The sequence below is a fragment of the Canis lupus genome, chromosome 21, assembly GCF_003254725.2.
Source record: "Canis lupus dingo isolate Sandy chromosome 21, ASM325472v2, whole genome shotgun sequence".
Lineage (NCBI taxonomy): Eukaryota > Metazoa > Chordata > Mammalia > Carnivora > Canidae > Canis > Canis lupus.
This window is the reverse complement of record NC_064263.1, coordinates 23,684,384-23,697,770: the sequence shown is the minus strand read 5'-3', so window position 1 is coordinate 23,697,770 and position 13,387 is coordinate 23,684,384. Positions and strand designations below refer to the sequence as shown.

General features: G+C 43.8%; 1 protein-coding gene across 4 annotated transcripts in view; it reads left to right on the top strand.

Moving 5' to 3' along the window:
- Positions 1-63: 63 nt before the first annotated feature.
- The window catches only part of NEU3 (neuraminidase 3), a 35,945-nt gene continuing 22,621 nt past the window's right edge, over positions 64-13,387 (top strand). For 2 of the 4 annotated variants that reach the window (XM_049098863.1, XM_025459000.3), the window contains exon 1: positions 10,643-10,971. In XM_049098863.1, the coding sequence (XP_048954820.1) occupies positions 10,947-10,971 (25 nt within the window). In that variant the 5' untranslated portion in view covers positions 10,643-10,946. Of the gene's footprint in view, positions 641-10,259; positions 10,462-10,642; positions 10,972-13,387 lie in introns of those variants that run through there. The other 2 variants (XM_025459001.3, XM_035703808.2) reach the window with 2 other exon arrangements.

Below are 13,387 nucleotides of genomic sequence, written 5' to 3'. Positions count from 1 at the left end.
AGGAAAGAAGATGTGAAAAAATGGAGTTGTATAGTCTTGATGGAAGGAACAGAACAACAAGTGTTACGACTAGAAGTTCCTTTTATTTTTAGGCTGTTTTACTGATCAGAAACCTGTGCGAACCTGTAGATAAGAACTGCTAGCTTTCCAAGGATAACAATAATGACACTCAGTACTTTGTGCCTGCCAATATTCCAAGTACTTGACATGTATTTAACTCACTGATGCTCACAACAGTTCTAAGAAGTAGGTGCTGCTGTTACCCCATTTTATAAATGAGGAAAGCAAGGCACAAAAGTGGAATAATTTGTCACACAGCTGGTATTAGAACTGGAATTTAAACTTGGTTTGTCTGGCTCCAGAGTTGTGAGTTGGCATCTTTTCCAATATTTTCCCACTATAATCACTTGCCCAAATCCTGTGACCTATGGGAATATTGTCTCTCTTGCTTACAAAAGTACAATTCCAGCTGAGCCTAGTACCTAAGACTTTTTATTCAGTTTATAAGAAATTAATCCTTACCACATTTTCCAATGGGAATGTTGCCCTATCTAGTGCCGCACAGTGGGGGATTATGGAACATCACTGGACAGGGAGTTGAAGCCTTGGATTCTATACTCTTTACTCTTAAAAACTTTGGGTAAGTCATGTAATTCTCTGAGCTTCTGGTTTCCTTTTTTTTTTTTTTTTAAGATGATCATCCTATTCTGTCAGCTACTTGGAGCTTTCAAAGGTGTATAATTGGATAATTGCATTTTTACATGAAGGAGTAACTGTTAGACGGGGGCTGGGGGGGTGAGGCTTGTGGGTATAGGGTATTAATAACCCACCTCTCCACGATGATTTGAGTTCTGTCATACCAGGTGTACCTTTTTCTTTACATTACAAACACGTGTTGTCATCTTTTCTTTTTTTTTACAAAAAGAATTATGTTGAAATATGTTCTGTATTTCTTGTTTTTTCCTGCTCCTTTCTCCCCCATCTATAGTTTTTTTTTAACTTCCCTGTTAGTATATGTAGGCCAAACTCATTTTTTTTTTTAAATTTATTCATGAGATACACAGAGAGAGAGGCAGAGACACAGGCAGAGGGAGAAGCAGGCTCCATGCAGGGAGCCTGATGTGGGACTTGATCCCGGGACTCCAGGATAACGCCCTGGACCAAAGGCAGGTGCTAAACTGCTGAGCCACCCAGGGATCCCTGGCCAAACCCATTTTAATAACTGCATAATATACCACAGTATAAACGTTTTAAATTTAACTATTTCCGTATTGGAAGATGTGTTTGCTTTCTAGTTTTTCACTATCCTGGGGGAGGAGTAGGTTTGAGAGAGAGAGGAAGAAAATAGATCTTCAAGTGAGAGATAAGAGACCTGGGTTATTTCCAATTTTATTCTAACCTGCGACCTCTGGTAAATCCCATTCCTTCTCTAGGAATAAGTATCTGAACCTGTCAAAGAGGTTTTAGATCATGTATCTTTTGAGATGATTAAAGCTCTATACCCCCCCAGAAATGCCCAAATAGAAAACATTTCTTAGGAATATGAAGATATGAGTGCTGTAATCTCTTAAATCTGCCCATAAACCCCACTTTGAGATTTTATAGGCTGCATGGCTCTCAAGGTTTTTCCCTGACTCCAGAAACCATTTGAAGCAGTATGATTTTCTAAATAAAGAAGTGGGTTTGCAGCCCAGCTGTGTGTTGCACTTGGTCACTAATCTCCCTGTCACATTTGTGGTATTTTAGGACAGTTTCTCCTCACTTGAACAGTCTCGAGTCTCAGTCTGAGTTTGTGGGTTTGTGGAGCTGCAGGGCACCTCTGGCCAGCTTGCAGCACCTACATCAGCCAGTGGTCACTCCAGCCCCTTTTGAGTGCCTCTGGGCTACTCTTTTCCCTTTAGTAGGTCTGCAGCACCCCTCCCACCAGGACATCCTGACACTCATCACATTCTCCTCCTGGCTCTTAACTCCTTACATCCACCCAGAATGGACTTGGGTCTTCCAAAATATATGAGACTATAAGGAGAGTGGGCTAAGATACCTAATGTTCAGTATTTGAAAATTTCAGCTGCTAATGTGTATTTGATGTTTGGTGCTTTTATATATTTTTAGAAACCATCTTTTTTGCTTCAGGACAACCTAAGAGAAAGGCAGAGAATGTGGCACAACAGTTATATTTTTCTCTGGGTCCAAGTTCTCCCTCAGTTAAGAGTCCTTTCTCTCGCCAGCTGTTTCCCTTGTCTCCACACCTGATTAGACATACCTCTTCCTAAAAAAAAAAAAAAAAAAGACATACCTCTCCCTATCCCAAATAATGTCTCCCTGATGGAAACCATCTGAGAAAACTGCTAAGTCACAGTATTTTTTCTAGAACAAATCAGTATAGCCACTGACAACCTCTTATTAAATAGAATATTCTTAACAACCCAGCCTGAAAGTACATGTGCTCAGATGACTTCTGGTATCCACAACTATGCTGAGAATACTTGCAAGGATTCATAACCTTTTTTTGTGCCATGGATCTTTTTGGCAGTCTGATATTGTCTGTGGTGCCCTACTCAGAATGATGTTTCATATATATAAATGCATTATTGCCTGTTACAATGAGGAGGATTGAGGAGTACTTGGGGAAGTAGGTTCAAAGACACTTGCTTAGAAGTGCCTTGATTGTTGCTTACTCTCCTCTGGGCAGGAGGACTTCCTCACTAATCTGGCAATTTTGACTCCGTCCTGTTCGTTACACTAATATTCACTAATATTCATTGTGAGTGGGCAGCAGGTTTCTCCTTTCAGATAGCAGTTGCAGAGACACATACCTACATGAGCATGAAAAGAGGTAAATTCCCTACTTCTGTGGGCAGAAACCAGGTGAATTGCTAGAACTTTAGCTGTTTTGCTTAGGAGAGAAGGGATTTGGGTACAAAATGGTTGTTAAAAGAAGAATGGCAGGGCACCCCTGGGTGGCTCAGTGGTTTAGTGCCGCCTTCGGCCTGGGGCATGATCCTGGAGACCCAGGATTGAGTCCCACGTCGGGCTCCCTGCATAGAGTCTGCTTCTCCCTCTGCCTGTGTCTCTGCCTCTCTCTGTCTCTCTGTCTCTCGTGAATAAATAAATAAAATCTTAAAAAAAAAAATCACAGCTGTTGGGTTGTCTTAGCCAAATCCCTCCTATAATCTATCAGGCCAACCTTAGATCTGTTCAGAGACCATGGTAAAGAACTCAAAATATTTTGCAGTGGGTCTTGTCTGTGTCTGTTGTGAGGGAGCTCTGGTACTTTTGGGAGATTCACCTGTGACATACAACAAACCCTGTGACAATGGGAAACCATTGAGTATCAAATGGTATTCAGGCTCTTAGTTCCCTGGATTTGGTTTATAATGCTGTAGAAAGTGACCCACTGGAGAATGGGAAACCTAGAGAAGAGGCAATCTACCATGAGCCCTGAGCACCCCTGTGTGTTCCTGCTTCACATGAATGGAAGACCCTGACCACTTTCTGGGGCATATCTCAGTGTTCTGTTGGCAGTGAGAGATCTTGAGAGATGAAGTAATGTCTCTTCCTAAGGAGCAGATTTCCCTACTGTGTATTATAAAAATATTGAATCCCCCCAAGCTCAGGGTTCTGTTCTTATGACACATCCCCTTCCATGTGTAGGCATCCATTTAGGCCTACCCCAAGTCAGTTTTGTTGGGTGAGGGTATAGAGAAGTGGCACAAACATCATGCTCATGTTGCTTCTTACAAGCATTAAGTTCTTTGTCTCTGATCTGGGAGTCTCATCTTCTGCCAGTATCCATATTACTGTAGTCGGCTAACTTGTTAGTTGAAAGTAGGACTAGACTTTGCCCAAACTTTGCCATATGAATTCAAGTACCTCCTCCTCCTCCATCCTGGCCCCCAACCCACCCCACTATGGGAACTCGAACCAGGCAATCTAAGAGTGAGAGATTGGAAGGCACAGCCACAATACCAACTGTCATAGACTACTCTGACAGTTTGGGTAACAAGGATGGGATCCTGACAGACATGGCTTTCTAAAAGAGAAAGGACATGGATCCAGTGAGGGGATATGAGAAAATAACCTGGGGTCTGGTAATAAATGCTATTGAGCAAGCAGGCATGTAAGGGTCCCTCGAAGTCCCACCTGTTAATGACTATTTTCAAGGATAAACAGCAAGAGGTAGAATTGAAACACATTGCGCAAATGGTACTTAGGTTGTTGCTCACTCTTCTCTGGACAAGAGGAGGAAACGATGTTTTGACAAGGCAGCAAGCCTGTGGCACCAGCTGAAGGCACTATGGTTGTGATTGATGAGTAGAGGGTTCCCTGAAGGCTATATAAATGGTGTCAGCAAAAAAGATACAGAGCTTTGAATGGACCAAATATATTAGGGGTTTGTTGAGTCTGAGCAGGTAACCATTTAAAATGAAAGTAGGGATCCCTGGGTGGCGCAGCGGTTTGGCGCCTGCCTTTGGCCCAGGGCGCGATCCTGGAGACCCGGGATCGAATCCCACATCAGGCTCCCGGTGCATGGAGCCTGCTTCTCCCTCTGCCTGTGTCTCTGCCTCTCTCTCTCTCTCTCTCTGTGACTATCATAAATAAATAAAGATTAAAAATAAAATAAAATAAAATGAAAGTAAATACATAACCTTGTTGATTGGCACAAGTCAATCTCCCTCTGTAACCTCTGATCCTTCCCCCCCTCTGTTTTAAGGAAAGAAGCTCTTTATGCTGGGGATCTTTGAGGAGGAGAGGGACTCTTTTTATAGCTTTGTTGAATGTAAGCATCTAGGTCACCATCCACTTGGTCCCATGGGGACAGGAAGCCTTGAGCACAGGGATGGTCAGAAGTACCAAAGATGGTGGGACAGTTCCATGGTGGTGTGCAAGGTGGGCACAAAAACAAAAATAGCCACCCCTGAGCCCTAGGTGCTTGTTAGAACCAAGAGGTACACAAGGGAAGAGGCAGCACTGACCTTGGAGCAGGGGTCCCAAGAAGAGACCTCACTGAGCGGGCGGACTCCTGCAGGCTAACCTCTCCTGCTCCCTTCATGTCCTCACACAGTTTGCTGAGATGGAGCATAATCTCTTGGTGGCTGTCCCTTCCAATATCTCACTCTTAGATTGCCTGGTTCGAGTTCCCATAGTTGCGGGGGGGCGGGGGGCAGGTTGGGGGCCAGGATGGAGGAGGAGGAGGTACTTGAATTCATGTGGCAAAGTTTGGGCAAAGGCTGTAGTGGTCAAAGAAAATTAGAATGACAGTAGGGGAGCCTCTGAACTGATTCAGTGTACTACTGTTTTATGGCTTTCACAGTAATGTGTTATTGATAGCAATTATACATTTAATTGAACTGTGAAAGTTTGTAAGCCTCCTGTTCAGGGACTACTGCATATAGAGAAGTGATTCCTGGTTTCTCTTGAGTAGTATAACAAAACATAGAATCCTCAGAGGAGCAAAAGGAAAATCAACAGCTTTGGTTTGAAAACTTGGTGACTGCTGGAGTACTCAGGCCATTTCCCAGTATAGCACATGTGCTTTGCAGACACCAAGGTACACCCCTTAAAAAAAGTTGCACAGCCAGGGGCACCTGGGTGGTCAGTTATTTAAGCGTCCATGATCAAAAAACAAAAATTGGACAGCTGGGAGACTTACTACTAAGCTATTGCTGAAACAATATCCGACCCATGGAAGCCTGGTAAGTGGCCTAACATCCCCATTTTGGATTATGTGAATTTAGACGAGAAACTAACAAAAAATGCTGCAGCCTTCTCTAGTCAAATGGAAATGATGTTCTGGGGATGCAGCCAGCCGTCCATCTTAGTTTTACATGAAGAAGTGATAGTCACTCCTTTGGAAGAGCTGTATTCCCCACTCAGTTGCCTGAAGCAAAGACACAGCTCAATAAGGCCCTTGATTCACAGAGACTTCCCTAATTAAATGCCTGGGTCTGGTTCACTGATGGTCCAGCTAAGTTAAGAGCTGTTATTGTCAAGTGATGATTCTGGAAACTGACAACAGTAAAGGCTGATCAGCACAATGGACTGAATTGAAAACTGTTACCCTTGTTCTGCACAATCCCTAGGGACCAGACATGCTACATTTAACTCAGGCTCTTGCCAATGGCCTAGTCTTCTGGTCTGTCACTTGGCAGACACTGTCAGATTAAAGACAGTCTTCTTGGGGGCCACAAACTAAAAATGAATTGCAGCTATTAATTGAACTGTCTGGGTCACTCATGTAGATGCCCATCATGGAGGCTTGTTCTCTGATGAGACCAACTGGAATCAAGCTACTGATGGAGCCTGTAACTATTCAAATTGCTATCATCATTGCCTGGTGTCATCATCATAGCAGACATGCACCATCATAGCCTGGGCACAGATAAAAGATGTGCTTCTGATGCAGAGGCTACCACTACATGCCAGGCTTATGACTCCTATTAAAAGTCTTTGTCCAGCCATGAGTAAAACCACATAGCAGACATGGCCTCCACCTGCTTCTGACTGACTCTATGAGACCTTTGGTTCCTTCTTGTTATCAGTACTGCCTCAACACCATTGATACTTTTTAGGTTACAGTGTTGCTCTTCTAGTCAGTCAGCCAACTCCAACTACACTGTTTTGATTTTGAAACCAATCTGTCTCGTGTTTGTTTGCTTGTTTGTTTTTTTTGATCACATATAATCTGACAGTGGTGAGTCTTTTATTGCAAAAACCACTGAGCAGAGGGCTGATAGTCAAGGTACTTTGAGGGACCTACTCCTGGATCCACAGGCATCAACTATTGTTGAATGTTGAGACTGCCTACTCATTTCTACTTCTCTTACCTCATCCAGGACAATACACCTCTGTAAGGCAGTTTGGCCACTGAATATGGCTGTCCACAGAATGCTTTTTCCACTTCCTCTTTACTGTGTACTAAAATTCTCCAGAAAAAGAAGAACCAATATTTGTGTATATATAAAGAGATGTATTTATAAGGAAATGGCTCACATGATTATAGAGGCTGAAAAGTCCCATAATCTACCATTAGCAAGCTGGAAACCCATTCTGAATCCCAAGGCCTAAGAACCATGAGAACTAATGGTATAAGTTCCAGTCTACAAGCAGAAAGACTCGTGTCCTAGCTTGAAGACAGAATCAATTCTCCCTTACCCCAACCTTTGTTCTATTCAGATCTCCAACATATTGGACAGGGCAGTTTACTGAGTCAAATTGTAATTTCATCAAGGAACACTCTAAGACATACCCGAAATGATGTTTAACCAAATATCTGGGGACCTTGTGTTCCAGGCAAATTGACATGTAAAATTAACTATCATAGCAGCTTATGGTGCAATGATCAGAATGAGAGGGACTGGAAAGTAGATTTATTCTGAAAATACAGTATTGTGCACTGATCTTTGCTAGGCATGATGTTATCTTTGACCTAACAACATACACAGGCCAGTCTTTGCTGCAAATTCCAGGTGGCAGCCTAGCCAAAAGGAGGCTAGAGTATTCTCATTCAATTCTGGTTCAGATACCTAGATTCTCTTGTTGGTTTGACATGGTCCTAGATTATGACATTTGGAAAAAGAGTCACTCTTGGAGCCTTCTCAAAGGAAAATGGCCTAATGCAACTCTCCCAAACTATGGCAAACTCCTTAAAATTGACTGACTGGGGGATCCCTGGGTGGCTCAGCGGTTTAGCACCTGCCTTCAGCCCAGGGCGTGATCCTGGAGTCCCAGGATCGAGTCCCAGGATCGAGTGCCACGTCGGGCTCCCTGCATGGAGCCTGCTTCTCCCTCCGCCTGTGTCTTTGCCTCTCTCTCTCTCTTTCTCTTTCTCTCTCTCTCGAGTGAATAAATCTTTTTTAAAATTTTTTAAAAATTGACTGAAAAAAAAATTTGACTGCTGGGTTTGACATTCCCCTACTAGATGGCTTACTATAATTTAGTCATTGACCTACTGAGAAGTCTATCAGAAACATCAGGTGCACTTTTCAGCTCCTATACCTCTCTTGCAAAGCACTTGTCATAAGCTGTAGATGCTCCTTAACCCCCATTCTTGTAGCTATTGCTCTATTTTCCTATGGGGTGGACAAATGCCACCTGGCTGTGGTGTGGACATGTGGGATAGTTTGTACCAACTGCCATCAGGCAACCTCTCCAAAAATAAGGACTGGTTTCAATTATTCTAAGTGAATGGGAACTCTGAAGCCTATCAGGTGACTGGGAGGCTTCATTAGTGACACTGTCAACCCTGAATGATGTAGGCCCCACTTCGGAGGCCCCTACAATTGTAAACGAATGTCACATATGCCCTTAAGACTGTACTTTCTATGTGGAAGCCAGGCATTAACTTGCTCCTCTCCCTGAAAACATAGTCCCTTGCACAATAGAGAGGATCATAAGCAACCTTCAAGTGTTTAAGGAAGCACCACCATTAGATCATGTAGCCCTCAGATGACTGTGGAGATTACTCCAAAATGAGGCTAGCTTCGGTTACATGGAGGAGCTTCCTGGAGGGATGGCTGTTTTATTTATGCACATTCTGCAAGAATCTATCCCTATTTTGAGAGTCATCATACTTGAAATGTTGATATGAAATTCATCCCTGCCTTTAGCTGAAGGCAATTAGACGAGCCTCAACTCCCTGGCCAATGTGGTTATGGATTATAGAATGGCCCTCAATATCTTTGTGGGCCAAGGTAGGTCTCAAATTACTGATACATCCCTCTGTACCTGGAGTGATCCAGGTACAGGCTAGGTATAAAGCCAATAGAGAAATTAGAGAATGCTACCTGGGTTTCTAAGGCAGACCTTGAGGGCTTATAGTTGGTTTTTTTCTGGATGTCATTTTTCTAGCTAGTTGAGTCCTGGCCCTGACCAATTCTGCAAATTGGTCTGTGTTGCTTGGAGTTCTGTTGATAGTATGTTAATTAAATGTATGAAACCATTAGAATGGATTTGGTCCCACTTTTATTAGATTAATCAGAGTGACCAATAGAAAATTTATCAGAAGATATCTGTATAAGTTGCTGTGAAGGCTGGATGAGGAGTAACTGTTACAGCATGGAAACCTGGGAGGTTCTCATATGAACCTGTTTGTGAAACCTGTTTGATCTGAGTCATGGATGAGGATTAGTGCTAAATGTGTCCATTTTAGATGAGAAACTAAGACACAGAAGTTAAGTAACTTGCCAAGGTCACTGAGCTAAGGAGTAGAAAGTCAGGATTTAAACCTACTCACTGTTTCAGGCATAAGACTGAGATCATCAGTCAAAGAATTGAGAAAAATTTGGCTTTAGATATTTTAGATATTTTTCTAAAATTGACCTGGTGATTTAGAGTTGGTGATTGTGACTTTGGAGAAGCCTGGATGAAGAACCCTAGGACTTTGTATGAACTAATCTTTGAAAATAGATTAAAAAAAATTTTTTAAATAAAACCTGAAATATTTTAGAAATAATAAGGTTTAAAGAAGAATAAAATGAACCACCTTAAGATAAATTACCAATACAATTGAAGTTTCTTGGGTATCCTTGATATGTTCTACTCCCTGCACTCTAAGAAGTTAACTACTACCCTGAATTTAGTATTTATTATTCCTATGCATTGTCGTTATGTCTGTCCATTAACAATATATGGTATTGTTTTATGTGTTTTAAACTATATATGGTATTTGGTTAAGGGTTCCCAAGACTACCCCCTAGATTCACACCCACTAGAAGGACTCCTAGGACTCAGCATTTGAGTTGCGCTCACAGCTAAGGTTTATTACAGCAATGTAGTAAGGACACATTGGATCATAAGAAAAAGACACAAGCGGAGTCTGAAGGATCCATGTGTACTATTTCTTCTGCTTCTCCCTCTCATTAGGCATTGGGCTAAGCACACTTTTCCCCAGCAAGGAAAATGCAGCATGTGTACCACGTTTCTTGTTTCTTCATAGTAAATCCATTAGAGACTCAGCACTCACAGTTTTATTGAGGGCTGGTATGTGAGCACCCTCTGCCTAGCATGCCCCCAAATTCCAGACTCCCAGAAGAAAAGCAGGTGTTCAGAATAAACCATATTGTGTTCAGTCTGTGCACAATCTACATTTAGTAGAATTCTGTAGAAAGAGCTGTCCTCCCTCCTCCACTCATGTATTCAATTATATCAACATGAACTCATGGGTTTTTATTCAATGGGTTGTAATATTATTATTTTCTCAATATATAACCATGCACACACACATTTAAAATTATATGCATGATTTTTATTTTTTTAAGGGCGGATGTCCAATGCTCTGGATCTCCGGTCCGTTTTGTGGAGTCCTCTCTTGCGGGCCGGAACTTTTGCTTGGCTGCCAGGCTGTCCGGGGAAATTTTAGGCGGTGATACCTACCCACTGAGAGGCAACCCAAAAGATAAGAGCTTGGGGCGAGGGGACCGAGGGTAGGGACGGAGGGGTTGAAAACGGAGCGGAGCCACGGTAGGCCCGGGGCCTGAACCAAACTCGGGGCTGGGCTGGAGCGAGCGGTGGTCGGAGGGGAAGGGGCAGGTGCCAGGCCGCGGCCGGAGCGCTGCTACAGGCCGGAGACCGCGCGGCCCAGTCGAGCGGCGAGGGGGCGGGGCCTCGGGCGCGTGCGTCCCGGGGGCGGGGCTGAGTCGGGGGCGGGGCCAAAGGCAGGGCCAACGGCAGGGCCAACGGCCGGCCGGCTGCCGCCTCCGGGCGTCCCCGCCCCCGCCGCCCGGCCAGTCAGTCTGGGCGTCGCGGGGTTTGTCCGTCTCCTTCCCTGTGGTCTTGTCGCCTGTTTCTTCAGTTTCCGTGGCTTGCTTGCGAGTCGTCTGCGGTCATTCTCTGCACCCCCTCCCCTCTCCCCCCACCGCCTCCGTCTCCTCAGCCTCGGTGGTTCTCCCGCGCTTCGGTGCCTGAGACCTGAGGGCCGCCCGGCGCCCAGCTGCGCCCCGAGAGAGATGGAGGAGCCGGAGTCCCGCGGAGGTGAGCGGGGGCTGCGACACTGCAACCATCCCCGAAAAGTGGGGGAAGCGTGCGTGTGGGGACAGGCTCGGCGGCACCGTCGGGTCCGAGGAAATCCAGTCTGGGGGAGGATATTGAGTCAAAGCCACACAGTCGGCTGGGATCTCAGACCTGGCCAGGGAGGATTCTTGGCTGGTCTATTTTTGTTTCCCTTCCAGTGAAGCCAAACCGAAGCCTTAGAGTTACCATTTTAGAGATGAAAGGGAACTGAGCCTGGGGCAACTCTTCTCTCTAGAGAGGGGTGTGTGGGTCGTCGGCAGTCCTGAGGGGAACTGAGGCGACCTGGATCTTGGCCTGTCGAGTGCCCTTATATAAGCTGTGCCCCTCTGTTGGCCTGAGCCCTCCCACCTGTCCAGTGAGGGGGATTTGGAGTACGGATCGCCAAAGGCCTGACAGGATGAATGCTCTTTAAGTTATCGGTTGTTAGGAGGAAATAGTGAGTTAGGAAGGCCTCCTCCTGGGGTTCACTGGAAGCTGCCGGATGCACCGAGTCAGCTGGAGACTTTGGAATTACACTGTCCATTACAATGCTGAGGAAAAGGTGGCATTATCCCTTTTACAAGTGAGGAAACAGGTGCAGAGATAGCGTGGCTTGCTGATCTGTGTCAAAGTCCAGGCTACATTACACCCTCTCCCAGTAAGAGAGCAGGGAGGCCTCCACTGAAAGGTGATCATACGGAGCAGCAATGAACAACAGCAGCAGAGAACTTTTAGTTCTCAGCTAAAATGAACAACTCCAAGGCAGAACTCTATCCGATTTCTTCTCTATCCTTAGTTCCCGGTATGTGGTTTGTGTGAAATAGTTTGGGTTTCAGCACCAGAGTCGTCATCTGTGTTCCTTACCACTGTCGTCAACGTGATGGGCGTAATGATAATTAGCAAAAGTTAAAGTAATGAATAACTAATAAAAGGTAACGATAGTGACTCTAGTTGTTATAGAGACAGCAAAGCCATAAGCAAAATTGTGAAGACATCAAAATTTGTAATATTTTGGCTTCTATAGTGCTTTAAAGTTTAGAAAGCACTTTTGAGTGGTTCTTCATATTGGTCATCTTAGGTGGGTGTTATCCACATTTTTTAAAGCAAGGAGTCCAAGACCTAGAGAGATTAAGTGAATAGCACAAGGTCACAGGGAAGTATAGCTGGGATGCAAATGAAGTCCCATTTGACAAGCCTTGCTTCTGCTTTGGTGCTCTCCTTGCTGCTTCTCCTTTTCCTTTTTCCTAGTCCCTCCTCCCCACTCCTTGCCTGTCCTGTGCTCCATTCTATCACCCAGAGAATTCCTGTTTCCATGTTAACTAATGATGTTAACTAATAATCATGTGTTGACTGATGGTTAATAGTGTTGGTATTAACTCATAATTAAAGTGTGGGCTAATAAAAATTTAAAATATGGTCTTTCCCAGAGGCAGAGAGGGATTTAAATGCTTTTAAGAAGGAGAGTTGTAACTGTTATCATCAGCACCCACAGATTTCAAGGAATAAAACTACAGTTGATCTTGAACAACACATGTTTGAACTACACAGTTTCACTTATATAAAGATTTATTTGAGTAAATATAGTACAATACTAAAATTTATTTTCTCTAACTTGTGATTTCTTAACATTTTCTTTTCTTTAACCTTATGGTAAGAGTACAGTATATAATACATATACAAAATGTATAATACATATACATTTCAAAATGTGTGTTAATTGATTTTATATTATTGGTAAGGCTTCCAGTCAACAGTAGGCTATTCTTAGTTAAGTTTTTGGGGAATCAAAAGTTATACATGAATTTATGACTGCTGGGGTGAGGGATGGGTCAGCTCCCTTAATTCCTGTGTCATTGGGTCAACTGTAGAATGTGCAGTGACTGACACTGCAATAAAAATATTAACTGCCATATATTCAGTTCATATTATGTCATATCATAGGCTCTATAACAACCAATTTAACTTTTGAACTTAATTCTCTCAACAACTCTACTGAATTTTATACACAAAGATACTGAAGCATTAGGAAAGTTAAATAACAAGCCCAAGATCATATAGTCCCCAGTGTGGTCCAAATCCTATGTTCTTAACCATTACACCAGCTTGGCTCAGGAGCAGATGTTTACTTAGAAAAAGCCTGATCCATACTTACCTGGCAGGGGAGATACCATGATCAAGAAAAAGCCTGATCCCCCCCCCCCCCCCCGGCAAGAGAGCATGAATTGAGACAGAGATGTGCTTTAGTACTGTGTGAGGAAGACAGTTCACACTTGCCTTTCAATTCTGCTACTGAGCACCTAGAATTGGAGTGAGGGGAGGCTTTTCTTCTGGACTCTGGAGGCCACCTCCCCAGTCCCCTTATGGTAATGAGCCATGGTTCTTCTTTTTTTAAGTTAGA